At 32.5% G+C, this 24744-nt stretch overlaps 1 protein-coding gene and 1 long non-coding RNA gene across 5 annotated transcripts in view; one reads left to right on the top strand and one right to left on the bottom strand.

Annotated features, from left to right (window-relative positions):
• Positions 1–24744, top strand: part of LOC106690419 (uncharacterized) — a 105610-nt gene that overhangs the window by 25880 nt on the left and 54986 nt on the right. The gene's annotated exons all lie outside the window — the stretch shown is intronic.
• Positions 1243–24744, bottom strand: part of LOC106690416 (Tyrosine decarboxylase 2) — a 78475-nt gene continuing 54973 nt past the window's right edge. For both annotated transcript variants that reach the window (XM_014435855.3, XM_014435857.3), the window contains exons 2-13: positions 19810–20011; positions 19627–19740; positions 19498–19549; positions 18740–18810; positions 13520–13756; positions 13213–13452; positions 12448–12747; positions 9395–9560; positions 5836–5906; positions 5275–5498; positions 4201–4269; positions 1243–1636 (exon numbers count right to left, since the gene is read on the bottom strand). In XM_014435855.3, the coding sequence (XP_014291341.1) occupies positions 1480–1636; positions 4201–4269; positions 5275–5498; positions 5836–5906; positions 9395–9560; positions 12448–12747; positions 13213–13452; positions 13520–13756; positions 18740–18810; positions 19498–19549; positions 19627–19740; positions 19810–20010 (1902 nt within the window). In that variant the 5' untranslated portion in view covers position 20011 and the 3' untranslated portion in view covers positions 1243–1479. The remainder of the gene's footprint in view (positions 1637–4200; positions 4270–5274; positions 5499–5835; positions 5907–9394; positions 9561–12447; positions 12748–13212; positions 13453–13519; positions 13757–18739; positions 18811–19497; positions 19550–19626; positions 19741–19809; positions 20012–24744) is intronic.

Genomic DNA, 24744 nt, shown 5'->3' with positions numbered 1-24744 from the left:
ATAAATATATATTATCTCTGCTCATCTCCAATGTACGATCTATACACCAACTTAATGTTTATACTATGTCTAAAAGATTGTCGACTTTTCATTATTGTTATTACTTGTCCCAGTTTTACTACCTGCTATTTTTATCCATATTTTCTCTTAGTTTATTATACCATTATTCATCCCATTTTTCATGGTTTCTATTCTTATTCGATAACTTTATTTCTATTTTTATCAATGTATTTATATAAGCTTTTTGTCTCTCTTTTTACTGTATGTAGTCTGTAAGTTATATCTTATACATTTGTCTCCTATATTTTCCTATTGTAATATTAGACAAGACATTGGATAATTCTGTTTGTTCACCTGTCTATGTATTATAAAAAAATAAACCTGGCCCTTTCCCTCTTTCGTAACTTGTCAGTTATCCTCCTTCTTTCATTGAAGCTAGGTACTTCCCCCTCTGTTTATTTGTTATTTTTAGTGATTTTCTTAATATTTAATTTTACTTGTAACTATACCTCACCTTTGCCACATTTACTTCACCTATCTGTTTACCTTTTACACCTAAAAGGCATCGAGTTTAAAACAGAATATTTTTAGTTTTGTATCTTTTTAAGTCCTGATAAAGTCCTCCAGAGTGGGGCGAAACGTCAACAAATAAATGATTAGTTAACTATTTTTTGATCCCACCCCCTATCATCTCTTTCATACTCTAAGTTTGCTTTGAATAGTTTAAATCAAATCTGAGATGTTATGTTAGTTCATGGAACTTCGTTGTGAAAACAAAGAAGTAAAAACAATTTTTTTTTTTTTTTTATGCTACTCTGATCTAGATATGATTTTGTTAAAAATCTATATTCATGAGAAATATGATGCTATTTTGTCTTAACATAAGAGTGGTAAAATCCACACTGTTTTAAATTCTTTTGCAATCTATTTATTTTGCTAGAGCTTGAAATTTTAGTTTTAATGATTTATAAGAACTTTTTTCAAAACAATTTATGCATCAAATAAATTTTATTCTTTAACTTTGAGATGAAAATATCACATCTCATATTGTATAATTATCATTATTGTTTTTTGTTTTTTTTCATATTTCTAATTAGTAATGTGTAGTTCTATTTGTTATTCATCATGCAATTTATATGAAAGACTGATAAATGCATTTAAATTAGTTATAAGACATCAAATATTCTGTATACAAACATACTTCTTTACAGATGATATGCTATATTTATATTAAAAGAACTCTTATGATAAATAACTTTATTGGTTTTTTCTTTGAATATGCTGTAATAACCATAACCAATTTATTATCTCAACAATTCATCTTAACAATGCTTTTAACTTTAAACAAGTCATAGGATAACAAAAATCTGGAGATAGTAGCGCTTGCCTCCTTACAATCAATTTTTTAATAAACTTAAAGCCAACTGTAAGCATTTTTTTTCCCTTAAAGTAATACAATCTCTTCGATTAGTACTGCCTTCAATGTGGGCTAGATGACTTCTTTCTGCCAAGTACTGGAGACCTTGAAGGCGACTTGGAATTTCCACTTTCTGGAGATGGAGATAAGGAGCTCCTTCTGGATGAAGAACCTTCTTTTTTAGCTGGCAGGCGGACCATAGTGTCCAAGTGGCGAAATCTTTAAACAAATGAAAAATTCACATGTTAATAATTCGGATTGATAGAAAACAGTTCCATTAATTCAAATTTTAATCTTTTCAAATGAAACATAAATTTTATTTTGAGATACCCAGTGAATCAAAAAAGGATTTAGTCTTTCAGTGATTAATGAATAGAGATTATGTCAGGAAATTTGTTGGAATATTTATAAATAGATAAATAATGAATCACTGAGAGAAAAGCCATAAGTTTTGGAAAGAATATATTTTAAAAAGGTTCAGAGATGTATAGTACATTGAAGGGAAGATTGCCTGTGGGTAAAGAAGGGGTGTGCTGTGGCAAACATTATCCTACTGACCCCCATTCTTTAGTTTTCTCTCCACTCTGTCGAATAGACTTCCTTTCATGGATATTGGAAAATGAAAAAAAAAAATTGAAGGAAAATTGTAATAATAAAAACAAACAAGAGCAACATTTGTTGATAAATACGTTTTGTTGTAGACTTTGTTCCTATTGGGAGGGATTTCTTATGGCAAGAAGGAGAGGAGGAGCTAGAGAGGAGAATGTGCTAGCTCTTTTTTCCTTCAGGCAAACTCATTTTAGATGTACTATACTTGAGCCGAGTACTGAAAGGGTATCGTTTGGGTTGAAATAATGCTCCACTACAACCCATGAAGATTATTGGGTACAATATTTGGTAATGAGATACTGTTTCTAGTTCGATAGGTAGCTATTGATTTGTTCAGAATCATGCTCAAAAGTCAAGTTTTTCCCTTAGTTTAGAGCATCCACTTTATAGAAGCAGAGTGTGCCCCATGAGGCACTCCAGGCACCAGGGTCAATCCATGACTGATATAACAGAATAAATAATTATCTGCCTCAGACAGAATCCAACCCGGGCCCTGTAGAGCTTTACTTTCTGAGGTACTCAGCTCCTGAAATGAAATGAAAAGTAAAATTTATTTTAAAAAATCTAGTAAATCAAGAAAAGGACTTAGTTTTTCCAAAGCTTTTTGAATGAGGTTTCTGCGAGGAAATTTGCTTAAAAATGAACATAAGAGTTAGAAGAGTTAGCCATGTAATTGGGGACTGAGTATTGTCATTAAGGTGAAAGTGAACTAAGTCTTTGGAGTAGATGAGATCTATAAGGTATGATTTGTCTGGAGGCTCAGAGGATTATTGGGGCATTTGCAGCCGAGAAAATTAAAACGCTATCTTTAACTGGCTTGTTGACTGCAGCTGTTCGAATCCAGCCTGAAATGTCGACTTTTATTACCGTGGCGGTCCCACAAAATGAAAACTTGACCTCCCACCATTGTTAGAATAGGTACCCTGTTTGCGTTGAAATCAATGATGAAAAAATGTAAAAATTATTTATTCTGACACCAATTCTCCTAAGAAGAAAAATAGTGGACATAAGATGAGCATTTATTGTCTAGCTATAAATATCAGGTTGTATATTTATAAATTTTACATTTGATTGGAACATTGGAATTTAACAATGATGAGAAGATAGTTGGGGTGCAGTCAGTAAATAACACAAACAAGTTGAGAGAACTTATTTAATTATGCCAACGTTTCGGCCAGAATTTCCAGCCTTCATCAGAGCTAAGAACAAAGAGGAAGATAACATCCAATTTCCTTATTCTCTTTTCTTATCTTTCTTTTACCCCCTTTTCCTTCTGTTTTCTTTTCCTATTTCTTCTTACCCACGTTATTAGTTATATTCACCACATATTATTATTTTTATGGTTTCTATTAACTTCTTTTGTCTAACTCAACCTTATATTTTGTTTCTTTATTCTAGTATTATACTTACATATATTTTCTTTTTAAAAAAAAAATTTTTCTTTCCATAACTTTAATTTTTAATTATTATTATTAAATTAATATATTCATATTTCTATGTTTCTTTGCATTATTTAATTTTAAACTTTTCTTGATTATGTTATTCTACTTATATATTTAATTAAACATTTCACTTTCCACTTTCTTCATCACTTTATTTTTACTAATTTTCATTCTGTATAATTATTTACTTTTATCATTCTATTTATATTTTATTTTTTTTATTCATTGGTTGTTATCTCACTCTTTGTTTTTAGCCCTGATGAAGGTTAGAAACTCTGGCCGAAACTTGGCACAATTAAATAAGTTCTCTCAACTTGTTTGTGTTTTTTACTGACCGCACCCCCAACCATCTTCCCATCATACATATTGGAATTTAAGGTTAAGAAAAAGCTATTGTTTGAAGGAAGTTCAGGGAAGAGGCATTACAGATAGAAATAGGTAAGGAATTGCAGAGGAAGGAGGAGGAATGGATAGGAAAGTTTTTGTTTTAATACTTTTTAACATTTAGGAAGCAGTTCTGTATGATAGAGTAAAAATAAATAGTTGATTAATTCGGTTCTGTTGTTCAAGGAATAAAGGAATGTCTAAAAGAGTGAATCATTTAAATACCAGACAACTGTAATCAAAATCAAGGAAAATAATAGGGGAGACAAGGACAGGGTTTTTAAAAGCAAGTATTGGATTTTGATGATCAGTATCTTATATTAATATAATATTTATAGTTTATATTACCTAACTGCTAATTCATTGGCTCCCGCTTCATGAAAGAGAAATGCTAGTGGCCAGCTTATCCATGAGGCACTGTTATCAACAAAGATTACAAATTAATTAATCTTAATTTTATATTTAAACTAACAGTAATGATTGCACAAAATATATTGTGGTAAATTTACATATACATGGATTGAAATCTTTTGCAAGAATATTTAAAATAAATTTCTCTTTTATAAGAAAGTAATTACCAATATATAATTCCATTATTTATTTAACTTTATTTGTATTTTAGTTATTTGAACCATTGAAATATTCATTACCAAATGTATATGTCCTTGTATTGAAGCCTTTTGCAAGAATATATAACCTGTTCACCAAGGTGTGGGTGGTTCTGTTAGATCTAATTATAATTGAAGGGGTTATGTTACAAATAGGAAATTTTAAGAAAACAAGTCTCAATTTTTTTTGTTGGAATCGTTATGTTTTTGAAGTGTACATAACCCCTTCTACATCTAGGTATCTTAGTTATTAATTGGATTTTGAGGTCAGATTACCTCATACTAATTAGATAGACACCTCCCCCCTTCATTCACTTACCCCTTCAATTATTTTTCTACTTTTTATTTATATACTTAATTATTTACATGGAAATGTATTATACATAAAAAAAATTGGTACCGTTATAACTCATGAAGGGTTAGGGGTTCAGTACTTTGCAAGGAAGTACTGTTACTAGACCAACAGTTGTGCAAGGAGGTGATTTGGTTAGAATCATGCTTAACCACCAGATTTATATCCAATTAAGGGAATGGATTATACATAGTAAAAAAAAAAATCAAAAATAAATTATTTCTGAACATCAAAATATAAGATAAATAAATATAGCTATGGGTCTCTCATACCCGCCAGCACGTGCTGGGGGTTAAACTTATCTCGAATAAATGTATCTCTTTTAAATAAATATCCTCATTTTCATTAAGACCTTGGTACTGAAAATTATTATTAATTTATATATATATAAATACGAAACTTTTTAAAGTTAATGTAAATAATAAGCATATGAATATATTAATATGGATTTTATTGACTTACACCGGAGCATTGACGGCGACAGCAGAGCTCTCTGACGTTTCGATGTCGTCGTCCTCATCATCGGTGACGTGAGATGTGTGTCTCCTGCCACTGGACAGAGATTTGGCGATCTTGGGGTTATAAATCTTCGGATCGGAGACCATCCTCACGAAGAATGATCTCTTGTAGGCCAAGGTTTCCTTCTTCTTCCTGTCGGCCAGTTCGAATACCTCGTCTGCATTCTCCTTGAATAGTGGAGCAAATAAAGTTTTATGTGGACCTGTAGCAGTATGATTTAAATAGCTTTGTCATAGCTGATTAATTTTTATAAACATTGATTGACCTCCTAAAAAATATAAAACATCTGTTCTCATTATTCAATTATTATTTTATTATTCATTCTTGTGCTAACCAGTTATGAGTAAATACGACTTTCTTTTGTGTTAGTTATTTAAAGACATTGAGAACACCTTTTTTGTCACCGCTGCTTTTGTATTTATGTGGTGTTAGATTGTGGCAGTTATATAATACATCACTGAACATTACCTGAGTTGTAAGAAAGCATAAGGAATTTTTGGTTACCTGTTCCTTCTCGAGCATTTGTAGTTCTAGCAGATCTGTTGCGAATTCTGCAATAATGTTCCAAGCATATTCTGTAAAAAAAAAAAATAATGCATATTTATGCATTGTTTCATTTAAAAGGTAATTCGAATAGAATTTGAGAATTTTTGTTGCCAGTGTTAGAGGAGGAATGTCTTTTTTCAGATCATCAGTTCAGGTTTAAATAGTGGCATTTCACTATTAGTAGGTTTCACTTTTAAACAGTTGTATAAAATCCCTCGAATGATTGTGAGGAATCTTGAATAAAATAAAATTTTCCTGGCACCTATTCCTTAAAATGTGGCTCCTAAGATTCGAGTTCAAACTGTATACAAGTCTCCCAGAGGGACTCTACTTACTATTCATTTATCACTGATAGATATTTCATTAAAATATCATTGAAGAATGGTGTCACAACTGGACAATCAAAATATATCCTAACAAATCCCATCAGATCACCTTTACTCTCCCTTGTAAGCCTCTACTCTCCTGCCCTATTGTATCTTTTTGTAATATCCCACTAATGTCTGTTACAAAGATTCGCTGCTTAGGACTCCATTTTGATAAGAGACTTACTTGGAATCCCGTACTAGACTGAAACGACAAGAAACTGCTCATAGATTCCGATTACTCCAACACCTTGACAAATGCTCTAACCATCCCATTTACTATACTTTACTACATTTACTACACTTATATACCATGATAATCATACTAATTTGAACATAGAGAATTGAACCTCGGGCCTCCAGCAAACCATCAAATTCCTCCCGTGTACAATCCAAAATCCTTCATAAAATCTTTGATGCTCCTTATTACTTCACAAATAAACTCATCAATAAAGACCTCAACATTCCTTACGTTGCAGATTTGGCCCGAAATAGATATATGTCCTGTCCTTTCACTCCTAAATCCTTATTCATCTATACCCATTAGTTCTTAATCTCTCATCTAGACTCGTGTCTCCTGATGGTATACCAAGTTAATGTGGCTCTATCCAACCTCTTGAAGGCAACACCTCCTCGTTTTCCTATTTCAACTATTTAAAATTAAAATAAAAAAATCATCCATTCATCCATTTAATAGCAGATCCCAACTGATAGATTTATATATGCCCTCCCATAGAACAGCCCTGTTCAGCAAATTCTTCATCATACATGCCAACCTCTGGAATTCTCTTCCGGAATACATTTGGCAATCTTCATCCATTCTTTCCTTTAAACCTATTCCTTTATGTATAATCTTTTCAATTTTTTGAGACTGGTATTTATTTTTTATTTAAATCAATCGGTATCTATGTTATTCTCAACACTCTTTATTATATCATCAACAGTCCAATGTTTCGGCATATTCGGACTCATCTAATAATTAACAGCTTCTATTATATATTCATTTGTAACAATTTTACCAACAAGATTATTATTAATAATTTAACATACCTTAAATATAAATCTACACTTCACATCCAATTATTTAAAACCTTTTTGGGGGCTATTCTGCCTAGGTGATTAATTACAAGTAAAATTACCCCATGTAACAATAAATTAATAGGGAATCTTATTAATTATTAAAATGCTTACCTAAGCTTATGCCTAGTTGCCTATTTTGTGACAATTTCGTTAATTTTTAAAACTTTTAATTTTAGATCGACTTAACACTATCAACTATCATATAAACAAACTATTTTTAACCTTCCCTACACTCTGGTCAGGTTTATAATTAATTTATTTCAAATTGCATTTTGGTCCAAATGTTTGTTTATTTTTTTTTTTTTTTGTAAAATTCATAGTAAAATTAATTGTAAATTGTAACATAAAATTTTACCCATATTTTTCATATATTTATTTTGCTTAAAATCTCTGCATAGTGTTGGTTCAAATTTCTTGTATCTGTTTTAAAATTTACTGTATAATTGATGTTCTCTAATATATAAATTGGCTGAAGTATTTTTCTTTTGAACATATTATTTTCTTTATGTAAAATTATTGTGTTATCAAAATCAAATTTGTATCAGTTTTTAGCTGCATACTGCAAATATGCATCTAATGCTGTTTTATTGTAATTCTTCTCCTTATTTCTTGTATCATTTATGTGCTGATACATTCTATCACCTATCAATTGCTTAGTTTTACATATATAGACAGCTGGACAATTAAAACACAGAATTTTATGTATCAATCCTGATTGACTTTTTATATAAATTTTGTTCTTCAATTTGCTATAATAATTTTTAATTTTATTATTTGGTCTGTAACATAAGGAGTATTCATGAACATCATAATCTTTAAATGATTTCTGGACATCTTCTGATAAACCCTTTATGCAGTCAAATCCATAATATTTCTTATTAGTTGGTTTATTATTTTTTATTTTGTTTTCCATCCTATCTTTGGAATTTTTGAGGTTTATATCCCTTCTTCTTTTTATTCCTCTAACTCCTGTGTGCCCTCAAGTGTGGAGTCGCAGTCTCAGTCCATCTATTTCACCAGTCCCTGTCCCTGGCTAGTCTTCTCATCTTCGGGATGGTGCATCCTCTTGCTGCCCCTAGTTTTCCAATGTACTCAGAGTACATGCACTTAGGTCTGCCATGAGGTTGTCTTCCTTCTGGCCTTGCTTCCAAATACCACCTGGCTTCCATATATTTTTCATTCTACAGACGTGAAGGTTTATATCCCAAATTTTGTAAATTAATTTTTCTGGGCAAAGGTTTTCCAGAAATATTTTAAAATTATTACTGTATACAGAAACAGGGCCTTGGAGGAGAGGATCTCAGGAGTACCGCTGAATATATTTTGTCATTCCCAGACTTGGCCATTTGAATAGGAAGATCAAATAATAATAATTGGGGGTGCGGTCAAATGAAACTTGAAATGAAAATTAATTATAAACCTGACCTGAGTGTAGGGAAGGTTAAAAATAGTTTGTTTATATGATAGTTGATAGTGTTGTTGATCTAAAATTAAAAGTTTTAAAAATTAACGAAATTGTCACAAAATAGGCAACTAGGCATAAGCTTAAGTAAGCATTTTAATAATTAATAAGATTCCCTATTAATTTATTGTTACATGGGGTAATTTTACTTGTAATTAATCACCTAGGCAGAATAGCCCCCAAAAAGGTTTTAAATAATTGGATGTGAAGTGTAGATTTATATTTAAGGTATGTTTAATTATTAATAATAATATTGTTAAAAATATTACTAATGAATGTATAATAAAATCTGTTAATTGTTAGATTGTCCTTGAGAATTTCCCAAACGTTGGAGTGTTGATATAATAAAGAGTGTTAAGACTTAACATGGATAACAATTGATTTGTTTTAACACCTATTCCTTTACTTACTACATAACCAAACCTCCAGATCAATTTAAACTGTGTATATAGCCATATATTGATTACTATTATAAATTGCCATTTAACTTTATGTGTTAATTTTATTAATACATAACCTGCATACTGAAACTTTCTAATGATTGCCAGGCAATTAATCTTAATCTGTGAATTATGTTTTCATTTCATGTACTTATCACAATAGGCATTACCAACGTCCTCGATGGTGGCGTTTTGGGCTGTCGGGCAGAACCTGATGATATAGCGGTCGTTGACATTAGCCGGTACCATGTGCAACTTGCCGCTGGCGTTGATGTTACTCAACAGCTTCTCGTTGAGTTTGTCTGTGCCCTTCAGTCGGAAGCAGACCAAGCCCATCTGAAACAGTTTAATTACACACTTTAGTTATTTATTTATAATTTGTATATAATATTATATATTTTACTGATTAAGTCAGAGGTCCTCAACATTGTGCTCGCCCAAGATAACCTTTACAAGGAGGGTTCGAAACCATTTTCATTTTTAAAATTATTATTAAATATACTCTCCGTCTTAAACCTCTACTATTCTGCCCTACTATACCTTTTTTTAATATCTCACTAAAGCCTGTTGGAGAGATTCGCTACTAAGGACTCCATCTTGACATGAGACTTACTTGGAATCCCCATACTAGACTGAAATGACAAGAAACTATTCGTAGATTCTAATTACTACAATTCCTACTTGACAAACACTCTAAATTTCCCATTTACTACAAAATACTTGTATAATAATAATAATCAGACCTATTTGGACACATGGAATTGGGCTTTGGGGCTCCACCAAACCAACAAATTCCTTCCGTACACAATCCTTATCCCGTATACTATCCAAATCCTTTGTAAAATCCTCTTTTTTTTTTGTTTTTATTAATATAAGGCAATCCATAGGTGATGTTTGCCTAGTTATCTACAGGTGACCAACCTATTCAAGTCAAGTTTTTCATTTTGTGGGATCGCCACTTAATGAAAAAAGTCAACGCTCCAGGCCGGATTCCACCCGGCGCCACCCGCAGATCTCAGACTGATAGACCTGCACCTAACCATCTGAGCTACGGACGGCTCTGTAAAATCCTTGACGCTCCTGATTACGTCACAAATAAAATGATCCTTAGAAATTTTAGCATTCCATTTGTTGCAGATTTTGCCCAAAATAGATATACCTCCTTTCCAGTATTACGCCGAGCTTAAGTGGCTCTATCCATACAATAATTAGTACTCAGCTTCCTTCCTATATCCTTGAAAACTGCAATACAAATTCTCAGTCCAATCCCATAATAGCAGGTCCCGTTTATCTGTCATCTACCCTCCACCTCACTGCGCTGCGTTTGATAAATAATTTTTTACCCGAGCTGTGTATCACTGGAACTCCATTCCCTCTAGCATACGTCATATACCAACCCTTCCCTCGTTTAAAGCCCTTCTATTTAACTACCTTTTACTTCACCAATCTAATCCGATATTATAATAGTACAGATATCACTTTGTTTTTTAGTATTTTTTTTTATCTCTTTATCTAAAATTATTGATATACAATTTTTATATAAGTTATAATTAAGTGTGGCTGCAGTGTTTTAGGCCACTATATGTTGTGAAATTAAAATTACCTTATAATTGTTCTAAAGGGACCTAGTCCTAGAATAATAAACTATTTTTCATTACATTTCATTCCTAAATCCTTACCCACCCAAACAAATTTGTTCTTAAACTCTCATACTTCACAATGCCTGATAATCCTCCAAGGCTTCTGAAAAGAATATGGCTACGGGATCTTCTAATTTAAAGAACTGCCACCATTGGGTGGTTCCTTTCCAAGATTAGCAAAATTCCTGAAATATTTATCTTATTTAGTTATTAATAAGGTAATATAAATTTCAATGAAAAAAATTATTAAACATTTTTTCTATTTATCGGCTCTAGCTTATTTTCTATTCTGGTAGGAGTCTTGAAAGCCCTGAGAGATTATTGTCATTAGATTTCAAGTAGACAACCGTGATGACCAAATTGGATTTCAATGAAATAACAATGTAATAGCAATAAGCCAATGGCAATAAGCGTAACAGAAATAAGGCCTGACCTTGAAGATTGGATAAGATAAGGGATCTCGGTTTTGATTGGTCGATGAAAATTTACCTTGATTCGCGCCTCTTAGCCTTTAAGTATTGTGGAAACATTCCTCACTAAGCCTTAATAATCCAGTATCCATTTGTACTAATGATAATTTCTTTTGTTAGAAAATTACTATGCTGTGGCATCATTAAGTTTGATGTGACAAGAAAGTTTTATCGTTTTGGTATCGATTGTTAATCAATTTATTCCTCATAAGTCGGTAAAAAAATTTAACAGAGCCTTTATTTCTTCGTGAATTACATTTTTGTTTTCTAGTTATCGCAAACGTCTTTATTTTATTGACTTTATTTATTAGTTCACACCTGTCTTCAGATTGAAGACGACCAGCAAATATGATTTTGGCTTTTGAAAAAAAGGCTTTTCCTCCATGCTTGTGGGCATTGACCTGCATTGGCTCGTCTTTGTCCGTATTCCTACGTCGATACATATATGAGCACTGTTGGGCGCTATGTTCTTCGTTTCCCCACTCGAAACACCGAGTTCGGGGACACAAATCCACAAGGTGCCCAACTCCGCCGTATTCATGACGCTTGCGGTCCTCTCTGGGTTTGGTTTGGCCTAATCATCTGTCCATGTTCCTACCGCTTTCATTTTACTCTCTTCTCCAGGGCAGTGAAGTAGTCCTAGACCAATTGTGCGTGATACTCGTCTATCCTGGTTCTTCAACATCCATTCGGGATTCCTCCTCCCTAAAGCCTACATCTGTCATCTTATGAGCGTATTCGATAAAAGATCCGCCCACTTGGTAAGCCTTCCTTTCTTCCCGTCTCTTTGGCCAACTGTATCTTGAGAATCGTAGCCAGGTACCCCATATACCTTTGGCCTCCTTAACATTCACTGTTTCTCTTGGTCTTTTCCAACCCCTCTTCGAATAGGCTTTTTCATAGATGTCCCGGACATTGTCTGACGTTTGGAAAGAAAAACAAAACGGTTGTACGAAACGAAAGAGAATAAACACCCGCTTTAAACAATACAAGTAATTCTAATTATGCAATTAAAATTTTAAAACAGTTTTAATATTAAATCTAATTAATGTTATTAATTTACAATAAATAAAAAATTAAGATAAATAAGCGGCATTAACACTTAGTAGTTACCTTAACTTCGTTGCAGATTAAGAACCTGCTGTCCTTCCTGACCAAGCTCTCGAAGTGCTTGGCCAATTGACAGTGGTGCCTTATGTAGTTCTGGAGACCTGTTATGCCGTAACTCCGGAGTACGAACCAGAGCTTGAGGGATCGGAACCTTCTGCTGAGGGGCACACCCCAGTGGCGGTAGTCGATGGTCGAATTGGAGTAGCCGTGCTGGAGGTAGAGTGGATCCACCACTAGGGCTGAGGTGAGCTTGACCCTATCCCTCACCCACATGGTTGAGCAGTCGAAGTTCACCAGGAGCCACTGTACAAGAAAGTGGTAGCATGTGTGTAAATAATAAAAAAAATAATGTTCAGGCAAAATGATTTGATTGAATAGTTAACATCAATGTCCATCTGTCTATGTTCCAAAAATTGGTCAATGTAAAGCATACACTGTTTCAGGTGATATTTGATTTGGGGGATGGAATTCGGAAATGTGTAGGTTTACTAGGCATTGATACAAATAGTGTATAAGCATAAATACGTGAATAGGTGTTCACCACTTAGATCAATGGATTCATTTTTGAGAAAATGCATTATTATCCTTTAAAACGTAACTCTAACTAGGGATTAGATCCTCTGGGACGGTTCTCATTATTTTTCCCTTTTACAAGAACCATTTCTAGACATGTTGGAGATGTCAACTTTCCATCAATATATTAGACATTGTTTGCCTCATGCGCCCTATAATACACAACATAGGAAACTGACATAGCCTTGACTCTACCTTATTAGGATTTGTGTTAAACGAGTCTGCATACTCTATTCCATTGAGGAACTGTTTCATTTCTGGAAGGAGGAAAGCGCTACCGGCGTAGGCGGCGTCAACGTGGAGCCAAACCGTTGAGAAGAGGCGACAGATCGGTCCGATCTCCGGAAGGTTGTCGAAGCTGCAACAAGATGTCGTACCGAGCGTCGTCGATACAAAGAAAGGTATCAGACCCATCGCTTCGTCCTCCTCCATCGCCTGCAATCGATTGTTTGTTAGTATAATAGTGTAGGATTCGAGATCGATTGTTTGCTTCCTTACGTACCTGTCTGAGGGTTGCGCCTCTAAGTGAGCACTTGTCGTCCGGCTCGAGGATCCTCAGCTTTACGAAGCATATCATGGCGGCCTTTTCGACGCTCGAGTGAGCTTCCTTGGAGCAGTAGGCCATAAGCTTTGACAGGAGGACTCCTTCCTCGACGAAAGGGTGCAGCTGCTTCAGCCGCTTGATGGCCTGCGCTCTGGCAGCCAACATGTTAACCAGCACGCACTCGCTAGCCGATGTCTGTGGGCATAGGATATATTATTGTCCCGATATTTTATTGAAATGGAAAAATTATCTTTTTTCTAAGACCATGTCTTCTAAGATCAATAACAATGAACATAAAATGATTGTTTATGTTTTAGCTATTTTTTAAAATAATTTCTTTATTGATATTCAGATTATTAAAAATATATGCGACAAGTATATCTGATGTTAGTTATACAATAGCATATTTTATTTTATACCAGATTGGACTGATGGGCCTTACATGGTTGATTTAACCGTATTACTATATATATATTTTTTAACAGTTAATTATGGGGGGCAGGGTATAGTCTCGTACAAAAGACACCACTAACTATATACAATGTTATTATTAAAAGAAGAAAAAAAAATAAATAGATAAGAATAATGCTTCTTAATAAAAGAAAAAAAGTAAAATTAATAACAAAAAATAATGATATTGGTACACTTAAATAAAACAAACAATTGCCCTCTAATAGTAAAAAGAAACAAGTTAATTTGAAAAAGGGACGAGAGAAGAAAATAGAAAAAAATAATAAATAATAATAATGAAAAATAAATGAATTTATTATTATTCATATTTTAAGTAAAATAGAGGTAGTGTGACTATGAATTTTTTTTTTTAATTATTTATTTATTGTAATTTACAACTGTACAAAATAATACAATAGGTAAATATGTAGTATGTTTCATATACACTTGAAAATCTTGGGAAGGAACCACCCATAGGTGGTACTTCAAACATTAATTTAAACTAGAAGGTCCCGTGGCCATCTTCTTTTCGGACGCCTCGGAGGATTATCAGGGATTGTTAAGGATGAAAGATTAAGAATTAATGGGTTAGGATGGTTTAGGAGTTTGGAATAAAAAGACGCATATCTGTTTTGGGTCAGATCTGCAACGAATGGGATGTTAAGGTCTTATGAATGAGTTTATTTGTGACGTAATAAGGAGCATCAGACTATGAATTAATTTTATATTTATTAAAATTTATAACAGAATGTCCTGCAGCAGTTTGGGATTCAGTCTTCAGGTTGAGGTTGGGTTTCCCAGGTTATAGATCACTGCTCGGCAACTGGGAGTGGAATTTCATTAACCGTTTTTTGATGTAATCCTCTATTGACTCCATATGTAATTCGTGATGCAATTATACAATGGCGTGATACAAACATGTGGAGAATTTACCCATTGATAGAGCTCCAATAAAATTTTCAGTGAAGATATCAAGGCTATCTTTTCAGATGCCTAGGAAGTAAGAAAATCTCACGAAGATAATCGTGTAATGAAGGAGAATTCAGGCTAGAAACCAGTGGTATTGGATGGTTTGAAAGTTTATCATAGAAGGATTGGTATCTGGCCAAATCGGCAACATATGGAACATTGAGGTCCTTATGGATGACTAGTTGTGACAAAGTAAGGAGCATTAAGGATTTTACGAAGGTTTTTGGATTTTAAGGAATGGATAAAGCTCAACTCGTAAGTCCAGGTAGGCTTTATTGTAGTGATATAAATAATTTTTTTATAATTTGTTTGAAGTTTTGACTGTGCCTAGTAAATGTTGGAATAGTTTACTGTCTTTATTTTTTTAGGGACGTGACAGCCGTGCGGGTTGGGGCGCTCGGTTCGGAACGTTGTGGGTTCGATTCCCACCTGGGGCAGTTAAACATTCATTTTTCGGCGGTCCCGAAGAGTGAATCTTGACACTCCCACCCCTAGGTAGCCGCCAGGGGTTGGCAACAAGGACCACTAGAGCCACTTGCCGGACTTGTTCCCCCCACCAAATGCCAGTACCAGTACTGTCTTTTCAGTCTTATGTGAGCATTCCAAGTCAGTCGTTTGTCTAGATATAGTCTTATGTAACGGATCTGTTTGACAGGATTATGTGGGGTATTATTATAGGATATCGTGGGGCAGGAAGTCGTGGGTTTACGAGCGTAAATGTGAAGTGGTGGGATATATTTCAATTCTCTAGTTTTGATACCATTCTTCATAGGTGGTCTAGCCATTAAGTTTAAAATATTTGGTTGTCTATTTCTAAGTTTAACATATGATCAGAAGATTGGGATGACTTATATTTAAAGGAAATTAGGGAAGAGGCATTGCGGACAGAAATAAGCAAGGATTGCCTTAAGGAAGAGAAAGTATTTATTGTAAAGAGCAGCTCTGTGTGAATGGGTATATTGACTGGGTGGGTCTGGTGTTGAAGAAGCGAATAGAAGAATGCAAGGTAAGGAGTTCTGTAATATAGAAAGGTTTATTATTTCTTAAGGATTAGAGTGGGAAAGAACCAAGGAAGTATTTCCATCGGAAAGAGGGATAAAGTGACTTTAAACCATCTGTGACTGGAAACTCCAAAGATAAATCTTATAAAGCGATTCATAAGACGATTTAATTTTCCTTAAGGTTCATTAGTGGAGTCCCCAATATAACAAACAACTTTAATTCAAACGGGGGAATATAAGATACGAGACAAGGGATGGGTTTTTAAAGGCAAGGATTAATGGATTCGACAATTGTTGTTGTATATTTATTTGTTATATTGCATTTGCAAATTAAATAAGTTAGGTAATTGAGAATAGCTTGTGGTAAAACCGAAAATTTATGGTATAAAAACAATGAATTGTTTATATGGACATTTTTGTAGGTGAAGGTATATTTGTTTAATAATTGTCATCAAAATGTTTTAATTTTAATTTACAATTAGGTTGAAAAAAATTACAATTAAATAAGTGTACATCAACAATATACAATTTTAAATTGATTCCAAACATTTACGTTTGAACTTATTGCGATATATTGGTGAACTAAAAATATAAAAAATAATTATATAAGAAGATTTTTTTTCAATTTTTTATTTTATTTCCTTAATTATGTTATTTTTACTTACTTATTCAATTACCTATATATTCATTTTATGTTCTACTTCTTTCATCACATTAATTTTATTAAATTTATTCTGTACAATTATTTACTTTATGTAATTCTGTTTATATTTTATGTATTTATTGGTTGTTATCTTGTTCTGTTCTTAGTCCTGATGAAGCCCTGCAAAGAGGAGTAATGGTTGGGGGTGTGGTCAAAATAAAACACAAATAATTTGAAGTAAGTTACTTAATCGTGCCATCGTTTCGGCTAGAATTTCTAGCCTTCATCAGGGCTAAGAACAGAACAAGATAACAACCAATAAATACATAAAATATAAACAGAATGACATAAAGTAAATAATTGTACAGAATAAATTTAATAAAATTAATGTGATGAAAGAAGTAGAGCATAAAATGAATATATAGATAACTGAATAAGTAAGTAAAAATAACATAATTAAGGAAATAAAATAAAAATTTGAAGTTATATAATGCCAAGGAATATGAATATTTTTGTTTATTAATAATTTAAAAATTAAAATTATGGAAAGAAAAAATAAAATTGAGAGAAAGAATATACATGTAATCATAATATTACATAAATTAACAAAATATGAAGTTAGGTTAGATCAAATAAGTGAATACAAAACATAGCAATAATAATATCTGGTGAACATAACTAATAAAGTAGGTAAGGAAAATTAAGAGAAAAAAATAGAAAAGGAGGGGGGAGGGGTAAAATGAAGATAGGAGAAAAAAGAGAATAAAACATAAAACGCATTCTGTTCGAAGCAAAACTGATTGCCAAGTGAGCTACCGCGCCGCGAACGGCCAGACTCAGAATTAAAAAATACGTTTTTTAAACATATTTCATTAGTTACATATATTTTCTTTCTCTCAATTTTATTTTTTCTAATTAACAATATTTTTTTTTATTCCTTAATCATGTAATTTTTACTTGCTTATTCAGTTACCTATATATTAATTTTTTTTCCACTTCTTTCATCGCTTTAATTTTATTAATTTCATACTGTACAATTATTTACTTAATGCCATTGTCTTATATATTTTTTTTTTTTAATATTAAATAGGTTATTTAAACTTATTTGTGTTATATTTTGACCGCACCCCCAACCATCTTCTCCTCATATAATGTACCCACGGTAAACTATCTCTCTTCATAATTAAAGAAGCAATTGTTAGACATAAATTCCTCATACTTTTAACAGATCAAAAATATATATTTGTTAAAAAAAATCTCAAAATAATATTTGAGTCCTTTATGCCGTTCAATGACATTTTAAAATAGGCTTAAAATTCAACAGACCACGTTACAATAGGGATATGATCATGAGCACTAAACGGTTATTGAACATTAATAGCATCTTTCATGTATTTGGTCTTAGCAATATTATTTTTTAATTATTATTTCTAATCTAAAATTTTAATTCTAGTTTAATGCAGTGTGAGCTAAAAGAATTTTATATATGTATGTATAGTTGACCGTAAAAATTTATATATAAGAAGATGGTCAAGGTTGCGGTCAAAATAGAAACAAAAATAGTTTACAACTATTTATTTTCCTACGTTTCGCCCACTTTGCAGGGCTTCATCAGGGCTAAAAAGATACAAAAAACTGAGACTATTACAACAAGGAAAAAAACTGAGAATATTACAACAATAAGATTTTTTTGTATCTTATTGTAATATTCTCAGTTTTTTGTATCTTTTTAGCCCTGATGAAGCCCTGCAAAATGGGGCGAAACGTAGGAAAAATAAATACTTGTAAACTATTTTTGTTTCTCTTTTGACTGCAACCCTGTCCATCTTATTATATATAAAAGAATTTTAATTAATTTTATTTTATAATTTTAATTTGTCAGTAATATATCATAACGTATATTTATAGCATTCAAGTCAGATGGGAATTTATATGTTTTATTAAGATTTTATCACATGTGGACTCTATTATCTTAATTGTAAATATTATATTACACTCTTTTGTATCATACTAAATTCTATCGTATCGTAACATGAAACAATCTCGCCTACAATTGTTAAAAAATAATTTTTTTTTTTCAAATTTATAAAATTAAATTATTTTAATGAACCTTACCTGTATGACGCCTCCACCTTTACTTCCGTGGGCGAAGGCTAAAAAGTCGTCTGGGAGACCAATTGCTTTACCTATTAAATAGTTTATGTATTATTATTCAATTAAATAATATTATTATTATTCAATTAAAAATGTGTGCATGTTTGTGTGTGTGAATGTATTAATATATGTATAAATCATACTTGGGTGGAGTGGTGCAAATGAGACTCAGAATTTCATTAGGTGGACATCAATGAAATTTATCATAAGAATTTACTATATCATATTTATTTTTATTTCTTTAATGTTATATACATTGTTTTATCTAAATTACTAGTCATCCATAACGTTTTCCATAATTTTTTGTCTATATGCTGTAAATATTTTAATTTTAACTTGTATTAGCCCCACCAAATGGCATATTGTTGGAAATGTTGCATTTTTTTCGTATAGAAACCAACACCTGCTATTTGACAAATACCAGGAAAAAACAAAAAAAATATGTATATCTAACTTTTTTTGTTTCCCAATTTTAGTTAGCAAAATGAACTTTTTTCTCATATGTGTTTCATTTCTAATTTGAAAATAGAAAAATGTGGTTCGCATAGTAGTGCATTATAATTAATACTTTATATTTTTAATCAGTTGAGAGAGTACATTGGTAAGAATTTCCCGAGTCAAGGCGCTCAAATGCCGCCATGTTTCGATTGTCTCGTTTCTGTACTTCACCCTATTTATTTGTTGCTTTAATTTCATACTTACTCATATAAATCACTTACCTAGCCAGTCTAAGACGATCGTTTCTAATTCAGTGCATGCTGGACTGGCCGCCTGTAATCAGATATATAAACTTAATCACTTTGGATTTTTATGTAATATTTATGTAAAATATACATTTTTCTAGTTACCCATGAAAACCCTATGCACCCTATAATGTCGGAAAGCATGTCTCCCAATATGGAAGGGTACGAGTTACCAGATGGAAAGTAAGCGTGGAACCTCGGATGTTGCCAATGCGTTACCTATTATATAAAAGTAATCGTTATTATAGTTACAATTAGTATTATATTATATAATTTTATTATACATACTCCTGGCATGATGTACTTCTCGATGTCCAACATGATGGTGTCCCAGGATTCAGGTTCGATCGGCGCCGATGAAGGCAGAAGCGGGCGCAGGTACCCTGGCTCGACGGACGGAGTCACTCTCCGCTCTTCTATCGTACTCATGTATTCGCACATGTAGTCGACCATCTCCTTACCGCGGAGTCTGAATTCTTCCCGGTCCATCCTGGTACATCCAACATGGAGTTAGAACAGAAATACATATGTAGAACGTATTTAGGTCTATTTTACTGGATTAATTTTACTTAACCATGTTGAGGCAAAATTGAAGCAAATAGTACGAGAGCCTAAGAGGAGAAAAAAGTTAGTTATTTCACCCAGTTTTTGATTACTTTAATGAAAGGTATGTAAAATTACTGGTCGAAATTGATTAATATGCTAAGTATAGGTAGGGGGAATAAAAAATGATGCCTATTTCAAACGTTAAAAATATAAATAATTTTCCATTCGGAGCTCCATATCGTTAAAACTATCTAAAACACAGGAAAACCTAAAAGAACATAATTTAAAGTAGAGTAAATTTAATAAAATATGAGCCGCAACAAATCTTTTTATGTTTAAATGAATGGAATATGGTCCGGGTGCGGTCAAAAAAACTCAAATAGTAAATAATTATACTATTATTATTGTGCCAACGTTTCGCCCCACGCTGCAGGGCTTCGTCAGGGCTAAAAAAGATACAAACACTTGACATAGTTACAAAAAAAAAAGAAAAGAAAAAACATAAGTGGAAAATAACAGGGGTATACTATGAAAAGTAAAATATCATAAGAAAAATTAAAGGTTGTAAACAGTAAATGAAAAGGGTAATAGTAACAGATAGATAGGAGATAAAATAAGAGAAGAAATATTAAAGAAAGTACAAATTAAGAGATGAAAAAAGAAAAGAAAAAAATAAAATCAAATGATGAGACAGAATTCATACCTGTTTTGACGGAAGTCAAAGACAGAGTGAGCCGTTTTTATTAGTAGGAGTGGGGATGGCAGTTAGCATGCCACAATAACGAAAATAATTTTAAAGTAAACATTGTAAAAAAAAAGAAGATTTAAATTCGATAAACAATAAATGGTAATATACATAATAGAGGGGGAGAAGAGATATTTACAAAATTAAAAAAAAACACACTCATAGATAGAAAAACAAAGGAAAAATAAAGTATAAAATAATGGGATATAATTAATGTTTTTAGGATACTTTTAAAGTTTAATAGTTCTCAAGATACAGTTTTTTTAAAAACAATATTTCATAAACAATAATCAGTAGTGAATTTATTGTGGGAAAATTTATATCGTAGGAACCATGAAACCATGATGTCTATTAACACTCATATTAAAGCTAGTTTAATGTGCTATAAAGTAGTTTATGTCGTTTATCTTCGTAGGAGTAATTTTTTCATATTTGGTCATATCAAGTTAAATACCAGATTTAAGGTTTTCAAAATCTTGGGATTATTACAAATAATACAAATAAATAATAAAGAATATGAAATATCTAAGGGATAAATCTGAATATATAAGAAAATAAAATGGGCTTTTATGCCCTAAAATCCGAAGAAACAACAACAATGGTGACTTGATTTTTATTGAAAACAAACATTAATTTTTATGTTCGAGTGGTTGATGTCATATCTTCCACATTGGAGCGCGGTATGTACTGCACGGGAGTTTTCCTCGATGTTGAACAAGCTTTTGATCGAGTCTGGTCATCCAGGTCTGCTCTATAAACTGCATCAATTCCTACCCCCAACATATTTCCTTATAATCCGCTCCTACCTCACTGATAGAACCTTTAAAGTAAGTCATAACCTAGCCTACTCATCTCTCTTTTCTCAGTCCGCCGGTGTTCCCCAAGGTAGTATCTTAGGTCCCATTCTTTATACGGTTTATACAGCTGACATCCCAACCCACCCTAACACAGTGCTATATATAAATGGTAATATACCATTGGATTAAAAACAACATACGCTGACGATACATGTATACTTTCTGTAAACAACGACCCAACTAATGCATCACAAACACTACAGGCACACATAACATCTATTGAAGAATGGTGTAAAAACTGGAGAATCAAAATAAATCCTGAAAAATCCAACCAGATCACCTTTACTCTCCGTCGTAAACCTCTGCCCTCCTGTCCTACAGCATCCTTTCTAGATACACCACTAACACCTGTTGAACAGATTCGATACTTAGGACTCCATCTTGACAAGAGACTTACTTGGAATCCACACACAAGACTGAAACGACAAGAAACTGCTCGTAGATTCCGATTGCTACAACACTTACTTGACAAACGCTCTAAACTTCCCATTCATTACAAAAAATTAGTATACACTACAATAATCAGACCAATTTGGACATATGGAATTGAGCTCTGGGGCTCCACCAAACCATCAAATTCTTCCCGCATCCAATCGTTACAATCCAAAATCCTACGTAAAATCCTTGATGCTCCTTATTACGTCACAAATAAACTCATTCATAAAGACCTTAACATCCCATTCGTTACAGATTTGACCCAAAACAGATATGCGTCTTTTTATTCCAAACTCCTTAACCATCCTAACCCATTAATTCTTAATCTTTCATCCTTAACAATCCCTGATAATCCTCCGAGGCGTCTGAAAAGAAGATGGCCACGGGACCTTCTAATTTAAATTAATGTTTGAAGTACCACCAATGGGTGGTTCCTTCCCAAGATTTTCAAGTGTATATGAAACATACTACATATTTACCTGTTGTATTATTTTGTACAGTTGTAAATTACAATAAATAAATAATAAAAAAAAAAAAATTTTTATGTGTAGTTTGTGACTAATTAACGATTTTATAAAAAGAAATAAAGGACCTTGGGGATTATCATTATCAAATAAGTGATATTACTCTTTATTAAAAACCGAAAAAGAACCAAGTCCATTGTTCATGGTCACATTGCCTGACAGTACTAGCACATGGTACTGTCGCGGTGGATCTGTTCATTGAGGCCATTCGGAGTTCTTTAGGTTTAGTGGATTAAATATTTTATTTTACAAATCAACCCCGTATTGAAAATACTGTTTGTATTGTGGCGTCTTTAAAACCATAAACACATCTAAAGTTTCCTCAATTGAACAAACCATTTGAAGCAGGCATTCAACAATTTACTCTGTTGTTTTGTTGCAGCTGAAACAACATTCATGGTCTAGCATTGTTATCTCAGTGTTTGTTGCGAAGCGTGTTGACTCCCTTAGTCATAAAGTGGTAAATTACTAAGTCTAGAGATTCAGCAGTGTAAAAAAAAAAAAATGTTTTTCAAATGAAATTTTCAAATTATTTAGTTTTCCATGCGTAAATTTATAACTTATATATAAAAATTAATTTTTGTTTGTTCGTACTTTATACACTACCATACCGTTTGTCTTATTGCTAACGGTTCAGGATTTTCCCGGAAAGTTCGGCCCGATTTTTTCGACAAAAAAAAATTATTAACAAAATTAAGCATTGTTGGCGCTTAGCTCGAATAGTATACATTTTCTTCATGGTTATTATATGACAATCGATTAGTCTCTTTTTTTGGAGAATAAGAAAAAATATTAATAATTCTATTAAATGATGTTTTTAACGTGAAAGGTGAAAAGACTGTTTATAAAATAGTCGTTTTATTATTGACTGAGCCATAAGATCGTCAAATATATGTATATTCCAGTTATTTATTTTTTCTCTATAAGAATGATGTAGACATTAAAATGGATATATGTATATAAATAACGAATTTAAAGTAGAATGAGATAAAGTTAAAAAACATATATCCAATCTTGTACTCATGTCATTATATTTTTAGACTTAAGAAATGTCTGCAAACACCCTCGGACACATTCTGAAGGGGTTGGCTCCTCGCTAGCAGACAGACTGAAATATACGGCCACAAATTGGATGGATGACCGCACTAAAGAGGGATCGAGGATATCAAGTCTTGTTATCAGAGCTTATGGTCTGGTATTCGGAGCATCAACATTTATGGTCCTCTGAGGGATGTGTCCTTCGAGATCTATGGTGTCCGTGTGGTTAGATTCAATACGTACAATATACAATAAAATACAACAGGTTCAATATATACAATATACATACAAACAATTCATCAAATCGAGATTACTATATAACGATAGCGTTATCTGTTGTATTATTGTTTTAATTATCGAATGTTGTGTATGAAAAAAAATCAGTTTGAAACAAGTTTTTTAAAAATATTTTTCTTTGTATAGGCTTAGGTGACCGGAAGGTTTTTCCTTTAAACTTATAATGATTTGAAAGATTAAAAAAGAAATCTATAAAAGGTAGATGGTTCGGGTACGTTAAAAAATAAACTGAAATAGCTACTAAACTATTTAATGATAGCAAACGTTTCGCCCAACTTAACAGTGCTTAATCAAGTCTAGAAAAAGATACAAGAAACTAAAATAATGTAACATAGAAAGAGAATAGATAAAATGGAATAAAAGTGAACTAAGGTGTGGCTAACTACGATTTAAAATATGTGATCATATATATAATTCATCTGCTGTCATCCTCATACGACTGTCATCTGCACTGGCTGTCTCCTCATCTTACGAGTGGACTACGACTTAAAAAATACTTTGCCGTCAGCCTCCTATGGCTATCATCTGCACGGGGTTCCTCCTCAACTTACGGCCAGATAAATATTACTGTTCGTTTTCATGTAGCTGAAGTTATTAATTTACTATCAACCATGAATATTTAATTTTGTGATAAAGAATACATCTCCTTTGTTTTATATAGTTTATATTAATTAATTTCTTTTTGGGAAGATGATCGGAGGGTGCGGTCAGCGAAGAACAATATAAATAAACAAAAAAATATTTATTTATAATCTTAAAATTCTTTCTTGAGACTGGCAAT

This window comes from Halyomorpha halys, unplaced genomic scaffold, assembly GCF_000696795.3.
Source record: "Halyomorpha halys isolate HHAL.00 unplaced genomic scaffold, Hhal_1.1 Scaffold1709.1, whole genome shotgun sequence".
Classification (NCBI taxonomy): domain Eukaryota; kingdom Metazoa; phylum Arthropoda; class Insecta; order Hemiptera; family Pentatomidae; genus Halyomorpha; species Halyomorpha halys.
Note: the sequence above shows the minus strand (reverse complement) of the source record. Positions and strands in the feature narration are given on the sequence as shown.